The sequence below is a fragment of the Struthio camelus genome, chromosome W (genome assembly GCF_040807025.1).
Source record: "Struthio camelus isolate bStrCam1 chromosome W, bStrCam1.hap1, whole genome shotgun sequence".
Lineage (NCBI taxonomy): Eukaryota > Metazoa > Chordata > Aves > Struthioniformes > Struthionidae > Struthio > Struthio camelus.
The window spans coordinates 45,743,408-45,759,757 of NC_090981.1; the positions used below are offsets into that span (position 1 = coordinate 45,743,408).

General features: G+C 36.6%; 1 protein-coding gene across 3 annotated transcripts in view; it reads right to left on the reverse strand.

The window, feature by feature from the left end:
- Positions 1 to 1,750: 1,750 nt before the first annotated feature.
- LOC138064024 (neurolysin, mitochondrial-like) overlaps positions 1,751 to 16,350 on the reverse strand; it is a 46,057-nt gene continuing 31,457 nt past the window's right edge. For all 3 annotated transcript variants that reach the window (XM_068924555.1, XM_068924554.1, XM_068924553.1), the window contains exons 8-13: positions 13,022 to 13,388; positions 11,437 to 11,638; positions 8,113 to 8,299; positions 6,590 to 6,718; positions 5,961 to 6,097; positions 1,751 to 2,511 (exon numbers count right to left, since the gene is read on the reverse strand). In XM_068924555.1, coding sequence (XP_068780656.1) covers positions 2,377 to 2,511; positions 5,961 to 6,097; positions 6,590 to 6,718; positions 8,113 to 8,299; positions 11,437 to 11,638; positions 13,022 to 13,388 — 1,157 coding nt within the window. In that variant the 3' untranslated portion in view covers positions 1,751 to 2,376. The remainder of the gene's footprint in view (positions 2,512 to 5,960; positions 6,098 to 6,589; positions 6,719 to 8,112; positions 8,300 to 11,436; positions 11,639 to 13,021; positions 13,389 to 16,350) is intronic.

Consider the following 16,350-nt stretch of genomic DNA (forward strand, 5'->3'; position numbering starts at 1 on the left):
GGCATGTAACAGCAGACATATTCCTGCAGTTTTCTCAGTTACAATTTACTGCATAACATGCATATGGTAAAGCGCATGGAAAATACATACCTAGTCAATTAAATTACAATCATTACCATCAATACTGTCCTAAGCCTAACTTTTAAATATTATCATGACATACTTTTGTTTATGATTACTGCATTTGCAAGTTATCTAGTTTAACCTAAGACTTCTGGTTTATGCAGAGAAAAGTCTCCCTCATGTGGAAATTTGCCTAGCAACTGTAAAAGACAGGCCACATTTTGCTTCTTGATAATACTTACATTGCTTAGATTTGAAGATTTTTTTTGGAAAGTATCGCTTAGCAGCTTTTGGCAACATTTTAGATCATCAAAACTACCATCATAGTGTGAAAGGGGAAAAAAAAAACCCTCTGATAAGACAGGATCACAATAATTTAAATAGCTGTTTAAAAAGAAAGCAAGCAAAATACTTCCAAATCCAGTCAGAACGTAATGGAAATTAACGTAGGCAAAATTCACACGATTTATCTTGCATCCATTCTGCAAAAAGAATCAGTCTCCTTAGCTTTCCTGTAGAGTGGTTCTTTTGAATACTTACTGCTCAAGAGGTTCCCACTTATGTGACTTTCATGTATGATATTTTCATGACTCCAGCAGAACTGGGGTCTAAAACTGTAACCAACTGCAAGAGTTAGAATTCACTTACTTATGTGGTGTGGTAAAACTAAATGGTTTATATGTCTTGGCTATAAGCTTTTAAGTTTCCTCACATTTATAACCAGTGTAGTTCAAAAATATGTCCTATCAAATTTTCCATTTTGGAATAAAAGCCCAAGAGGAAACAAAAAGTTCTCTCTCTTTTTTCCCCAGTAGAAATGCTTTAAAGAAAAAAAAAAGTTTCAAGGTAAGATTCACAAGTTTTTTTTCCCTGAAACATGGAGATTTGACCTCAAGTGAATGTTTTCAGTTTTCTTCTGCTAGAAACAGAGGAAAAAGTTTTTTGAATTGACCGGGCATATCGTCTTATTTTGTGGTTGAACCAACAAATAAAATACCAACCATATTTACAGCTATGGTTCAAATGTCTAAGAAAAGCTAATTAGTAACCAAATTAAAGTTTTGTTCTTATGAATGTTGTACTACCAAAACAAGGTATGATATCTAAACACAAGAATAGTGCACTTGGATGAGCATTTTTATTTGGGTGATGTAGAACTGGCTTGTAAGATATTTTCCCTGATCTTTCAGAAAAGCTATAAAATAATTACTGGATTACTTTCACACTCAAACAGCTGAAATCATTAAATCTCTGAAGCTTTTTTTGTGATACCTCTGCATACCACACTGGCTAGGACCAGTAAAAATAATTGACTTTTACTATTCACACTGGGGAGATAGTCCTCCTCTTCTCTCTTACACATATTTATATATATATATATATATATAAAAAATATATATACGTATGTGTGTGCACGCGTGCATGCATGTGCTTATACATATACAGTGCATATGTGTGTGTTTGTGTGTGTAGGTATTTTTTTTTCCAAAATACTTCACAGACCAACTGAAACCATTAATAATTGTTCAGGTATGACTTGTTAGCGATTGCCAGTGTTGGTATAATTTGGAAAACAAAAGCTCTGACTAGTAATAATCAACAAAAAAAAGAAAGTAGTGGTAGAAGTGCCAGGCTCATAGATTTTACCTGTTTCTCTTCAATGAAGGGAATAAAAGGGTAGTTCACATTAATCTTTTTTGGTTTTAGTTATATAGTATAGTTTCATAAATAATACAAGAATATAACATGCATCAGAACAAAATATAAAGGTATCACACAAGTCTCTCAGCTGTAAAGCTGTTTGGGAGAAGGCTCTCAGTCTTGAAATTTATCAGGAAATTAGACTGAACCCAAAACATGATGAAAACAAACACATCTCTCCCAAACATACATTTGTGAGCCATCAATACAATAGAAGAACACAGAATAAAAATGCATCTGTTTCTTTTATTGCTAGTAGTGTCCTTCCCACTCATCCCCCCAAGTTTAAAATTTGTTCACAAGACATACTTTAAACGCATCTATAAAAAGAGATACAGGACAGCAACTCCCCATATTGATTAGCATTATTTCATAACAATTCACATATAAATTACCATCCACATTTCTCAGCTTCTGCACATCTCAGAATTGTTTCCCATGTGTTGAATTTTGCAGCCCTTTGCAATTAAAAAGTCACATTACTTATACAATTAGAAAAAAATCATCAAAATGTGACCCAAGTGACCTAGAATGATACACAGTAAGATGTGAAATACACTGACATTTCCAGCTCATTTCATAATCATGTGCTACTACAAAGGAAACATAATTTTACTGAACACACAAACCCTTACTCAATAGGAAAGCTCTCTGGCTTGGTTTACGCTCCAAGAAATTTTGAAGCATATCCATCCCATCCAAAGATCCTCCAGGTTTCAAAATAAGGTTTCTGTATTTCATCCCAGCCTGATAAAAGGTAAAGCAGAATGTTAGTATTTCTTATCTTGCAAACTGCCTCTTCTCGGTATTTGTTGTGTATTTAAAAACCTACAGAAGATAAAACTGCTTCTCTTCCACATTTACTTAAAAATCAAATCCAGAGTATACCACAAGTATAAGGCTCAAGACAGCACAAGTTTAACCTATTCTCTAAGAAGAATCCTTTTTCTTGTGGTTCTGCACAGTTTTGGAAGTTACAATCACATAATGTGCCTAGTTTTTGGCAGACATTCCAGGGGTAGCTCACCCACACAGTCTTCTGTAATGGTTTACCCCCAGGACTAACAGCCAGCGAAAGGGAACATAACAGCTATACTCTCTTAATTCATAATTCCTTTTTCTCTAGTCTCTCTTTGGACAACAGAAAACAGTTCTCCTATCTATAGTACTGTGGAATAACACGGCACACATACACATACTATACGCGTAAACATATCTAACTTCTCTATCAAAGTATCTTAAAGTAATGGAAACACAATTCATATTTCATATTTTCAGGAAGAAACATTACTTCAGAAGAAATGAGTGCCTTTAAAAAGAATGAACCAAGAGTTTGAGACAACAGTAAAATATGAGGTCTTTCTTAACAAGAGATTGTACTTCAAAGAATGTACCTGAACTATTTTGGGCCTTTGAGACATGAATATCAATGAGAAATTATTTTGCAGGCAGAAGTCCTATTTCCTTTATTTTTTTGTATTGAAGAAAACAAGGTTCTTCCTTTTAGTCATTGTATATACACATATACACTTCCCCCACCTCAAAGCTATGAGATTATAGGACTACAGAGCTTCCTGATAGCTGCAGTGCAAAACAGGCGTAGGTCCTTTAACTAACAGATTTCCAAAACTTAATTAATTGCATTACCGGTTGCATCATCAGAATGAACAGCTGGAAAAACTAAAATGAAACAAAAAAAAAAAAATCACTTAAGCGTTGCTTATATATTGCCGATCGTGCTAGTTTCCCGAACGTTAACACAAATGAAGAAATTGTTCCTTTTAATTATCTGAATAAAACTGAATCTTTGGAGTTTGTAAAACGAGCCTTTCTCTACAGAGACAGCATCTCACCCAGTTCTAGGGAGACCAGAGGTAACTTCAGACAATGCACTTGAATTGACGAGTTTGACAGTTAAGGAAGTTACAGAGTTAAGTGTTTGCTGAAGAACTGTTACAGACACAGTCTCAAACTAATTTCTGTATCTCTTACTGAAAACAGGAAGAAGTTTTATTCTAACAGGAAGAGGTAAACCAAATTTCTAAAAACACTAGTCATGATACCGTAACCGTTTTCCGTTCCTGCTGTTCTGAAAACGAGTCTAAATCTAAATACAATGAAATATGAATAAATACAAAAAACATACTGGTATCTAGTATCTGTTTATAAAAGATTATTTGTCCCATCCTAGAGAACTCTATTATGCTTGCAGGGAATGGAAGTAAAGAACAACAGGTTAAAAAGACAACAGATTTGAGAAGATTGTATTGCTCTGAAGAGGGAGTTACATGAGCACCCAAGCAGACAGAGAGTGAGCGTGCATGCGTGTGTGTGTGTTTGTCTATCTGTCAGTCTGTCTGTGAGACACACAGACAGACACACACACACATATACATGGCATACACACTAGAATATCCATTTTTCTTCCTCGCTTCTTGGCTGGGACAGCAGGTTTCACATTAAAAGAGGCACAAGTAGCCTTTTAGCTGAAATATAGTAAATATCCACTTGCTCCTAGCACAATTAAATTAATTCTCAAAGTCCTCTGTACAAAGAGAGAGAAAAACAAAAACAAAAACCTACAGAAAAATCAGAATAAAGGGCACTTTCATCCCTAAGGAGAAATAGAAGTCACAGACCAATTCTGGAAAACGTAGCTTGGAGTTTTGACTACACAATCACTCAGAAAAGAGTTCTCAGGGAAGGGAGTAAAGATAACGGGAAAGAAGTCTGTGATGACACTGGAGGGGGAGTGTATGTGTGTGTGCATGTGGGTGTTTGTGCACGTGTGCCAAAACAGGGAAGGCACACAAAAGTCCACAGGTCCAGCACTGGCATCCCACTCCATCTCTCCCAATTGCAAGCAGTTTGAAAGATAGTAAGTCTAACCACTCCCAAAATATATTTTTGAACATCTGTATCAACAGCATTTTTCTTAAAAGTTTCTTAAATTTTATTCACTTATTTAACTTGACATTTCTTCTTTCCTTCTCTATGAGTGACAACATTCCTAAAATTACTGGGATACGATACTTTGGTCTAATAAGCAAGAGCGCTTTACCCTCACATGTACCTGTCATGAACCCCTAGAACTTCAAAATCAACCTTGACCTCCAAATGTTGTCATCTCCGCTCAAACTCTTCAGTTTACTTCCTTCCTCATAAAAACCCTTTTCCCACAACACTCATTGGCCTAATCACTACCTCAGTTATCTGGTCCCTACCCCATCTCCTCTTGAGACTCCTCTCTTTGTCCAGGTCAAGGATTAATCTTGTTTTGTTTCTAGGAGTTTTGGTTGCTGTGATAAAGAAAGAGAGGAATGAAGGCAAATTCTAGGAGAGGAACAGGGAAGACGAGCACTTTCTACTCTCTCTCCTCTACTTCTCCCTTGTACACTGTGACTGGATAGAGGGAGGGAAGGGCTAGTACTGCCTGCTAAACTACAGAAGACAGGTGAGAGGGACAGGAACACCCAAAGATCTTTCCCATTATAGAGCTGCAGCATCTCCAGTCACAAGTCTAATACTATCATTTCTGAGAAACAAAAAAAGATCACCGGAACTGGCAGGGCTACTAACTACATCACTAACCAACCTTCCTTTCTGCTGGGGGCAAGAGAGGTCAAAGGATTACACAGGGGTAAAAACACCAGTAAATCTAGAACCCATCAACAATTTAAACCTTGAAAGCCATTTGAGAGAAAAATTAAAGAAGTAAAAGATAGTGAGTTATGCTGTGCTGTGAAAGAAGAAGCTCAAATCCAGTTTTCTAAATTACAACTACATAAAAACACCACACACTTGAGGTATTATCATGGAACTAGACCACAATTATCATACAGCTTTCACAGCAGAATAATACGCATCTGCTCTTGCAGTGGAAGAGCATGGTTCTCGGCACAAAATTAAAGACGAAGGCATTGCTCAATGTAAGACAGAAAATATGGATTAAGTGTCATAAAATAATTGTAAATATTTGATCTTATGTAAGAATATTAAATCCAAATGCGCCTGGAAATTTCCAGGTGGTTTTCTAAAACAATTAAGTTACTTACACACCTTCTTTTTTTGTTCTTCTGAATTTCAGAGATGCAAAAGTAGTACTTGAGACATTAAACCTATGGATCATGCTGACTGCAATAAATCTGGAGAAAAGGGGCAACTAAACTCTTATGTAAAAAGTACTCAGCACCTACCTTTGGATTCATTATTCCCTCCTCTTTAAAGCAGCTATAAAAAATGTCCATAGAAAACACTTCACTCCACAGGTATCCATAGTACTGGCCATCATAACCACCTGCCAGATGTCCAAAAGTAGCTGGCATGTTTGTTCCTTAAAAAGTAGATTAACATTAATGTATTTCAATGAAATTTATTTGGTGAATATAGTACTTCAGCTACAGAAAAAAAAGTAAGGCATCTGTATCAACTAATCTGAAACTTCTAACAAAAGGGTCTGAGCATGCCTCTAGAGGTGTCAACCATACTCCACTGCCTACAAAGGAAACCCAGTTTCCCATTTTAGGCCAGTTACAAATCTGACGCAGATGAGACAGAACATTTAAGGTAGACCCTGTTGAGGTATTCATGTCACATCACTCCAAAATATAATCTGCAAAAGGTTACGTTTTACATTTACCTTCATCTTCCTTAGAATAAAGAGATCATTAAGATCATCCCAAGTTTCAAAATAATTATTTCAGCTTCATGAACTAGATTCTTTTACGAAAAACTTTTTTTTCCTATGACAAGCACTATCGGAAAAGTAAAATATGTGCAATCAAAGCATTTGGACATGCCATACAAAAGTTTCATGCTAACATACCTGGGGTTGCAGGTATTCCTAGAATCTCCATGCAGTTTTTGGCATATTCATCCGCTGGGTCAACAGACGGCTTTGTATGAAGTGCCTGATCAACCTTGCTCAAAACAATCTGACGGAGAGTTAAAAGACCTAGTTGGATAACAGCATTCAATTAATTACCATCAAAGTAGCTGGAGTTTCTTTAGTGCCTTTTATTCAAAGATCTCAAGTAACATCCTGAATTATTAGAATTTTAATTGCAGAAAAAGCTTGGAGTTGTGTTATTATTTTCTTCTGAATTCTTCAGTTACAAAAGTTTCCTTTATTTTTAATAAAGGAATTGCCATTATAAACTCCATCTTTTCATTATTTTCCTCATAGATTAAAATCAAAGTAGACACTTTAAAGTAAAAATTCAGTATTTAAAATGATTTTCTCAGTTGTCCTCACTTTCAGTATACCATTTAATTAATTTAATTCAAGTCTTAGATGGCGGTAGTATATCTACTGCTATTACCTGAGACACTTCAAAAAGCAGCAACTGCTGCTGCTGCTGCTTCTTTAGGCTCTGCTTTTTGAAGAAGGTACAAGATAGGAACCTTTGCCCAGATAAGATGCTTATGCAGCTACAATGTCTGCACAAGCCAGCAAGGACAGGTACTTCTCATTCAGGATAGGGAAGCAGAATGAGGCAAACAGCTGAATGCTGATGAGCTAAATTGTAACATAAACAGGTAAGACTAAGAGTTTGGGGAAGTCTTGATTACAGGGTCAGAGGAGTGAGAGAGACAAAATAATAATAGAATGAGGGGAAATGGCACGGGATTACAGTCTTGGTGTGGAGATACAGGCAAGGTGGCATGAGATGCGGAAAGAGAATGGAAGTGGGACCTTAGACGGGGGAAGCAGTGTATCTATAGGAAGATGGGGAACACGGACTTATGGCTCTGGTTTGAGAAGTTAAGGGGTTTATGAGCAATGTTATGCATGCTTAGTGAACTTGCAAACAACGTCCATGTCCGTGAAGCGTTATGGGCAAATCAAATGCAGAAGGCACATTCAGAAAATCTGATGCTCCTGTACTAACACACAGTGTCTGCCCTGGGCTACCAGAAAACTGGAAAAACAAGGAAAAATAAAATAACACCCCTGTTCCCCCAGTCTTATATGAGTAAAGTTGCTGGGTTTAAAAAAAAAAAAAAAGTCACATGGAGAGAAATATAAGAGTATGTTAGTCCTCTGGATAGCCTGGAAAACCAGAGCTGCCACCATTCCTGCATACAGCAGTATCTGTCGTCACAGCCTTTACTAATGGTGGTACCCAGGCTAATAAATCCAGGAACTATTCATGCAATGAACTTAATTTTTTTTTTTTTACTGTAGTGCACACTTAATTCTTCATGGCACTGACAGTGACAACATACACACAGAAGTAGTGTAATTGGCCTGTTACGTTTTGCAAAGGATATTATCTTGACCATTTCCTATGATTTTTTATATATCTATATACACATATAGATATACACTGGCAGAGGAAGAGATACCTGTATTAGCCAGTCTAGAGGCAGCAAGTTTCTCAAGAAGGGTGTCTGCAACACGGCTCTCATCTTTATAATGTCTTGACATTTGTTGTAGTGGTTCTTTTTCCCATACCCAGTTCTCAAACATTTGTGAAGGTACCTCTACAAAGTCCGTTTCCACATTAGTTCCACTAAACCTAGCAAAATCAGTCTAAAAGAGAAAGTCATTGTATTAAACAAAAACAGAATAGGATTTTCAGCAGAATATCAACTTTCAGATGCCAAAACTTCATTGTTAATCACAGCAAAAGGAATCATTTCAATAGGTCAATAGTAAGAAAAAATTATTGAACTTTGAAGAAAGGAAGGCATAAATTCAGATATTTAGGCTATTACTGAACAACAAAATGGATTATTCAGTCATTATTTAGTGCATTCTCTATCAGTGTGAAATGGTAATTCAATTTTTCTTAATACTAATCTTTTTACCTCTTAGGCTAGACAACAATATGAATGTTTTAGTGCTGTCTTATGACAATGATATAAATTGTAAATTGTTACAAAATTTTGTTATATTACCCCATCAAAGTAAAAAATAAACTCCAATTATACACTCAAAACTGTTTATTGTATTGCAGGTCTAATGCACTGATTCAAAGATTTTACTTGACCAACTTGAACCTATTAAGCTCTAACAACTTTTTCATTCACAAAGTGTGTATGTGTGCAGAGAGAAAGACAGACACACACACACAGAGATAATATATTAAACAGTTGTTGAGCCAGTGCTACATGGCCTGAAATAAATGAATCCTGGAAGCTTTAGGAATGAAAAGTCTCCAAATCCGATGTTCAGCCACTGATACAACAAGCTTCCTTCTGTAAGCTAATCACATCAGAGCTTTTCATTTTATTTCACTTAGTACTATCGCCAATTCCTTCATGTTTAAAAGGCCCCCCGGATACTAATTTTGAAGAAAACTTTTGTGCAGTTAAAAATCTTTGTAAGATTATGTTCTGAAACTAAAACATTTTTGAAAAGAATTGGTCACTTCTGAAAGCCAGATGTTCAAATGCAAACAAATGATCCGGTCTCCCTCTAGGCGTGTCTTCTAATAGCTTCCACCTTCTCCTGCCAGTCCATTTTTTATTCTTTTCCCTTCCCAGCACCTTTCTAATAAAACAAATTCAGGTGCTAAAATAAAAGAAAAATTTTCCAGTTAACCCAACGCCCTCTGAAAGAGCTGCGGATCTTCGTAGGTTCCTTCCTCCACTAGAAATAGAAGCCCAGAGGAGGACTAGCTTTTGAATTTGTTTTCTTGAAGGGCTACCAAAAAAACCACATATCACATAGGACACGCACTGAACTAGCAGCTATGCCACATGCATGGATCTCCCTCTCATGTCTTCAGAAGAGCACAGAAAGGCAGAAAAACATTTGCCTTCATATGCACTAGTTGATCACTCAAATCCTTGGCTGGAACAGGCTGGCCCTTGCTATTATACATGCTGAATCCCAGCTAGGAAAAAAAACTAGGAAGAAACAGCTGGGAAGCAGTGGTGATAGAAATGGTTAGAGGAAAAGATAGGAGGAGTGCAAGAGTGTCTTGGCCTTCAGATATACTCATCTACCCATCCATAACTGACCCATACTAACCATAAATATTGAGATATTTGTGTAAGGTACTTGAATAGCTCCCCTTCTCCAACGCCATAAACAGATCTCTTCCTTGCCCTGGTATCTCACCTTCTGCAGCTCCCAGTACCTTACAAGGAGTACCACTCTCGAAAAGCTAACCTTCACTCACTGCTCATACATTCCCTCCCAGTTAGATCCCCCCCATACTCTGGAGGACCTGTCCTTAAAAAAACAAACAAACAAAACATATGAAACAAAACATTGTTTTGCACATACTAATCCGAGAGAGAACAGGATGTGCTTATGTGGGGCAGGGAAGTTATTTGCAGGTGTGTTTATTAGTTCAACAAATGATTTACATGAAATACAGCAGCAGCAAGCACAGTAGTTACACACACAGAGACTATTTCAGCAGTGAGATAGGCAACTGAAAGCAGGTCTCCCTGACCTATGTGCAATTCCACAGCAAGTGAAGACATACGTAAGTTAACGGAGGTGATGGCTGGGCTGCCCTTAAGAGGCTCTGCAACACATGTGCATTTTCATTGGTTACCTAAACTCTGTTCAATTTTGTATGAAAGCTGAACGTGTTACATTTATCAAGAGCTTCTATGTAGTTGAGGAAAGAGAACAGAATTTATTTCTTAACTTCTGAGCTCTGAAATGATTGTCTTAGAGTGAAGATAATCAAATTATCATTACACTTCTACCTTTGAAAATAATGAAAAAATGTATTAAAACGTCTAGCTTTTTGCTCTGAACTTCGATTGAGCATTGTTTGTTTAATTCTAGATTTAACATAGGATTTCCATGTCCCTGTTTCTTTACCCTTCAGTCCCAGGGTCTGGGATCAAGGTCAAGAATTAAAATCTACTGTATCTCCCCCAAATTTTATGATTTGATATTTACTTATAAAGGAGATCACAGCAGCACCACATAAAGGCTGGATTTGTGGATAATGATGCAAATTTACAGTTTTGGTGAAAGAATATTGAGATTTGTCCCCCTCTCCGAAACAGAAAATTGTCATTAGGCCTGTAAGATTCATCATCATCTAGAAGAATCAATCTTAAGTGTCAATAAGAATGAAAACAGGAAGTTTAAAACTTTGAGGTCTTGATGTGACGTTTGCAGCCTAGCTTCTGCTCTTCCTGCTCACAGTGAAAATCCCCAGTGTCAGCAGGGAGAACAGAAAATAAGATAGCCCAAGTAAGACCTGTTTTATGCTTTTGATATCAAGAATGGTAGCTCACAAAGGAGTAGTAAATGCCAGAACGCTGGAGGTGAAGGCATAACTATATGGATTTACAAACAGTTTGCATTGCTGGGGACAGCAGCCCTTTTTGTTTTTTTCTGCCAAGTACATAGCATGTGACTAGGAACAATAAAAAGCCTTCTAAACACTGTAACAGGAGCCACAACTGAGCACGTCTTTACCTTACACATGGATCTATTCACTAGTCACAGGTATTCTCAAATACAAACGCAAAAGGATATGCTCTTATGAAACTTTTTCAGAAGCTGTAGTCACTGCTGTAGTTTTAAATGAAAATTAAAAACAAAACCAAGCTTCCACTTTGAAGAATTACCAAAAAATGCATAGGTAATTTACTGAAATTAGAAACCACCAAAATAGACTTATAGACTGTCTCGCTTTGAGACAGTGGGTAAAGAAATAGGTCCTACACTGGAATAGAAACATCACTAACCTGTGCACATATCTGATGCATTACATGACCAAATTCATGGAAGTAAGTCTTCACTTCATCATGTCGCAGCAATGAGGGGCGATCTGATGCTGGTTGTGTAAAGTTGGTTACCAGAGCAGCTACAGACATCATTCTGCTGCCATCAGAGAGAAGGCAGCCAGGCTGGAGACCAAAGCATGCTGCATGCCCATACTTCCCCTCTCTGGATAAGAAAACATATCAGAGACTACCTTTAAACCATAAGCCTGCTCACTAGGATAAGAAGCCTATTCAAGGACAGGGACGATGAGTCAGTGTCTCTTTAAAAGTCTTCATGAAGAAATGACACCTTTTCATTAGGATAATCACACAGCATGCCAAGAACATAAGTGGAAAAAAATAGTACTTAAATCACATCAGTTTTAAGACTGACAGCAGCATTTACAAGCATCTGATTTTAATTTAGATCCTAGAAGTATATACACTTTTGAAGTCAATTCTATTTTTAACTTATAAACACTGTAACAGGAAGGACTAGGTTCTATCCTCTGAAGCAGTAGCTTTTCCTTCATTATAGGACATAAAAGAATACAGTTCACTGCCTTTTAAGTGTGATCCAAAAGTTTAAAGAAAAATTGTTTGGAAACTCTTGCTACTAAATTCGAGTAGTTAGGTCAGAAAAATCCAATTAACAAACATCTTCCGCAATTCATGTGTGATATGGAGAAAAGGGAGAGCAGACAAACAGGTGAAGAAAATCAGTGCCCATCTTAAAAGAACAATTTATGTACTTTTATATCAACCAACCTAATTTCCTTTTACCCAGAGAAGCCTTAGATCAATTTATATCCAAAAAAAAAAAAGAAAAGGTATCAATCAATTTATAAATTGCTAAAGAAACAGCCAACAAGGACTAGCTGAGAACAAGTCATGTCAAATTAGTCCAGTCTCCTCCTTTGACAGGGCACAGATTATTCTGATAGCTAAGGAAGAGCTATAGAGATGAACTGGAAGTACATTTCAAGGTTTGTTCAACAGGAATCTATCTGATGTTTTCTTAAGCAATCTGGACAATGGGGTACAAAATACACCTATAATGTTTACAGATGAACAGGGAAAAGCTAGAAACACTTGGCAGATTGGACTATAATTCATCTGAACAGACTGACGTAGCAGTTCAACAGAAATGAAAGTAATAAAGTCAAACAAGGTATTACAGCTAGGAAAGTCAGAGATAAAATGATGGACAACTGGATAGAAAGCCATATTACAGAAAATGAACAAAGAGTTAGAATGCTTCATAAACTTGAGTGTGAGCAAGGAATGTTATATTACAGCAAAAAAGAGCTAATATCAACAAAAATAAAAAAATCAAGTATTTTACTCAGCAAAACTGAGGCCTCAGCTTAAAAATTCTGCAATATTGCACCTTAAGGAAGTGCACACAAGCTGAAAACAGTCCAGAGGACAACATGATGAACACAGTAACAGTCTTGCCAGGGGGATAAATATTTACTTCCAAATGCATTTAATTCCGCCCACTCCAGCAACCTGCTCAGACCAATCCCATTTTAAACACGTAAATAAAACACTAAATCATAATTACCTGGGGTAAAGGTCCAAATAGAACTGCCCTAAAGTTTCTCCTGTTGAACTGTCCTTTACTGTATAAAGAGTGACACTGTCATGCCAAACATGAGCGCACTCTACTTGCTCAAATACAAGCCCGAGCAGCTCCTGGTAGATATTCAATAAGCCTTCTGTAACAGCCTCAATTGGGAAGTATTCCTTCAGCTTCTCTTGATCTATGGAGTACTTCAGCTCTTGTGTTTTGTTCATATAATAATGAAGATCCCACGCATTGATTCTTCCATCATAATCAAAGTTTCTTTCTTTACACTCCTCCTTCTTCAAGTCTAGAATGAATTCTCTTTCTTCCTCAGCCAATGGCTTTAACTTCTTACTCAAATCATCTAAAAACAAAGATTGCCTTTAAATTAATTTGTTTGTTCCTTAGTAATATGTATTCCTACTAATCGCATTCAGATTTACACTGTCTAACTTTAAGCACGTGCCCCAAAAGTGGATGCTAGAGTTTCCCGTTTGTTGTTTAATGGCAAGCCAACTGTCTGCTTTCTGTTTCAATGAGTTTTAGTTGTAGGCATGCCCGAAATAGCACAGAAACGCACATAGGTCTTGCAACGCTGGGAAGAGTCTTAAGTTCAGACTTCTTCAAAGACATGAGAAATGAAACTTGACACATTTGCTTAAAACCTTTGATTCTACTTCACGTAGAATCAATTCTCTTGATGTGCTTCTGCAGAAGTAACTGAAGACTGCAACTACTGTTAGTTCCTGGAAGTGTAAAACAAAATTCAACCACTACTTTTTCTTCCAGGACCTTTATTCCAGCTGAAATCCTATGAAAGAACAAGTCAGCAAAGAGTTTTTGCCTATACTATAACTAGCTTCTTGACTAGCAAAGCCACAGCATACTAATTCCCATAATCCCAATTTTTTCACTGTAGCTCTTCTTGGGACAAGAAAGGATCACAGCACTATGAAAGCACAGATACAAAATATTTAAGCTTACCGAAGGTGCCATGAAGTACATACTATGCCTACCTTCCATTCTGAGTATTTCTGAATGGCCAAATGCTTTTTTTCTTCCTTAAGAATTCAGCCTGATGTTCAGCATTTGCATTTCGAGTACAAACTTCAGATATTACCACTCATGTTTCTAAGTAAGCTATAAAACACTATGTGCATTTACACAACTAATAAATGCTAACAGTTCACAGCTCACATGCATAGGACAGAATGCTTTTTCTCCTAGTCGTAAGATCAACTTACGAACATCAGTTTAAAACGTGAATATATATGAAAAAAGCACAGCAAAGGATACTTTCATTCGTATCAAAAGAACTAAATCAAAGCTGATGATCAATTTGATGAACATTCTCCCTTTACAGTAATTACCATGAAACATGATCCTTGTGAACATAAAAATATATAAGCTTATATTGTAAACAATTAGAGTAACAACAATTGCTATTAAGTTTTGAACTGTGTCAGTGTCAGAGTAAGTGGAAACAGCCCGCTCTTCTGGAAGCCCACTTAGAATAACAAAAAAATATACTGGGTAGAAAAAAGTCCAAACTATTTTAAATACACTTAAAATCAGATAATTCTATCATTTCAATTAGAAATGAAAACTAAAAATAAGTTCATTGACAAATATACAAAAAATTGGCATTGCCAAACCAGAAGCCGAGCTCACACCATATGAAACATGACAGAATTACAGCTGAAGGAGACACATTTGAGCCTCTTGACTGCTGTGCAAACACAGAAAACCACTTCTACCAAACAGACCTTACTGCTGTACTAAATAATTTTGGGGGTGTTTATTTATAAGAAATATAAATACGTGCTTTTCTTGGTTAAAAGACTAAGTAGTCTTAGAACACACTAATAAAGAAATATTAATTATTATGTGGAAGTGCATAACTCCAGAAAGTAAAGGTTAACTCTATGCACATGAATTGAGCCACTGAAATCAACAGGATACATGAAGTCATAAACTGTGTAGTTCAAAATTTTCAAAATGTCCCTCTTTTCAGATCAAATTCCATTAGAGGGCCTTTACCTTCAGAGAGGATTCAGGTCATTCCAGATTTTTTTCCCAGCCTGTGAAGACTGTATCATCAAAAAACCCCAAAGATTTAAACAGAAATAACACTCACATGTTGTTTAAAAAAAAAAAAAAAAGAAAGGTTAAAAATAATTTTACCTTACTACAGTATAAAAGAAAAATCATATGAATGTGCAGAAGGCTGTTCTGTCACAGTCACTTCAGGACTAGTTATATGTAAAAGTTAAAAAAAAAAAAAAAAACTGCTTCTGTAATAGTTAAGTAATACATGCTATTTTGCATATCACAAAGAGCTTTTGCTTTACTATTCTTTCTCCAATTTGAAATAACTGAAAAAATTAGAGCAGCGTAGCTACCAAATACGTTCCAAAGTATTTATTTTGAGAAGTCTTTTTTTGTCTTGACTGGAGAGAGGAAACTCAATAAATTGAGTGTATTAACTAAGCATTCGGCATTACAATTATATAGATACTGAGCACATACCTACTTTCTATTAACCTCTCAGTCAGCTCAGGAGTTTGCCTGCCAGCATGCAAGATGCTCAGTGACCTCAGTTCAGGTATAACTACCTCATTCATCTACTTGCACACAGATATTTAAATAACAGCTACAAGTTGCAGATATTTTAAAATATCACAGAATGCACAGGTGTCACAACAATCACACCCAGGCGCATAAGCCATCATGGCATAAGCAACTATTCTAGCCCCACAATCGTATGTCATGCATCAAAAGATCACACACAATCGTTTCACTTTTAAAAAAAGGATGCAAGTACTCTGTAAAAAATTCTCCTCCCTGCAAAAGCACCCATCAGAGGCAGCTGTTGTGGAAAAATCATTGAGCTTCATCGATCAGAACTACTTTGTACCTCTAGCAAAAGTTTCGTTCTGTTGTAACCAAGACAGAAAGCACTTACATAGAAAGTCAAATACAGAAAGTAGATTACTAAAAAGGACACTCTGTGCCTTAATGATTTATAAGCTGCTTCTCTAAAACCTTTTATGACATAAGAATTATCTTTTCTCTCCAAGCATACTTGTATCTTTCACTATACTTACTGCAGTTCTGTCAGTGTACAGACAGAGATGCTAAGGCTACAGACAAAAAACCTGCAGCTAACTTAAGGGAACGAAAGGCCGCAACCGTGACACAGCCTCTTGAACTGGTAAAACATGCTTACACTGCACACGTTATTCTGGTTCCAAATTAGGATAATTCCATTTGGGGCAGAAAAAGACATAGCAGTTTATCTGTACTGGCTGTCCCAAAGCAGTTGT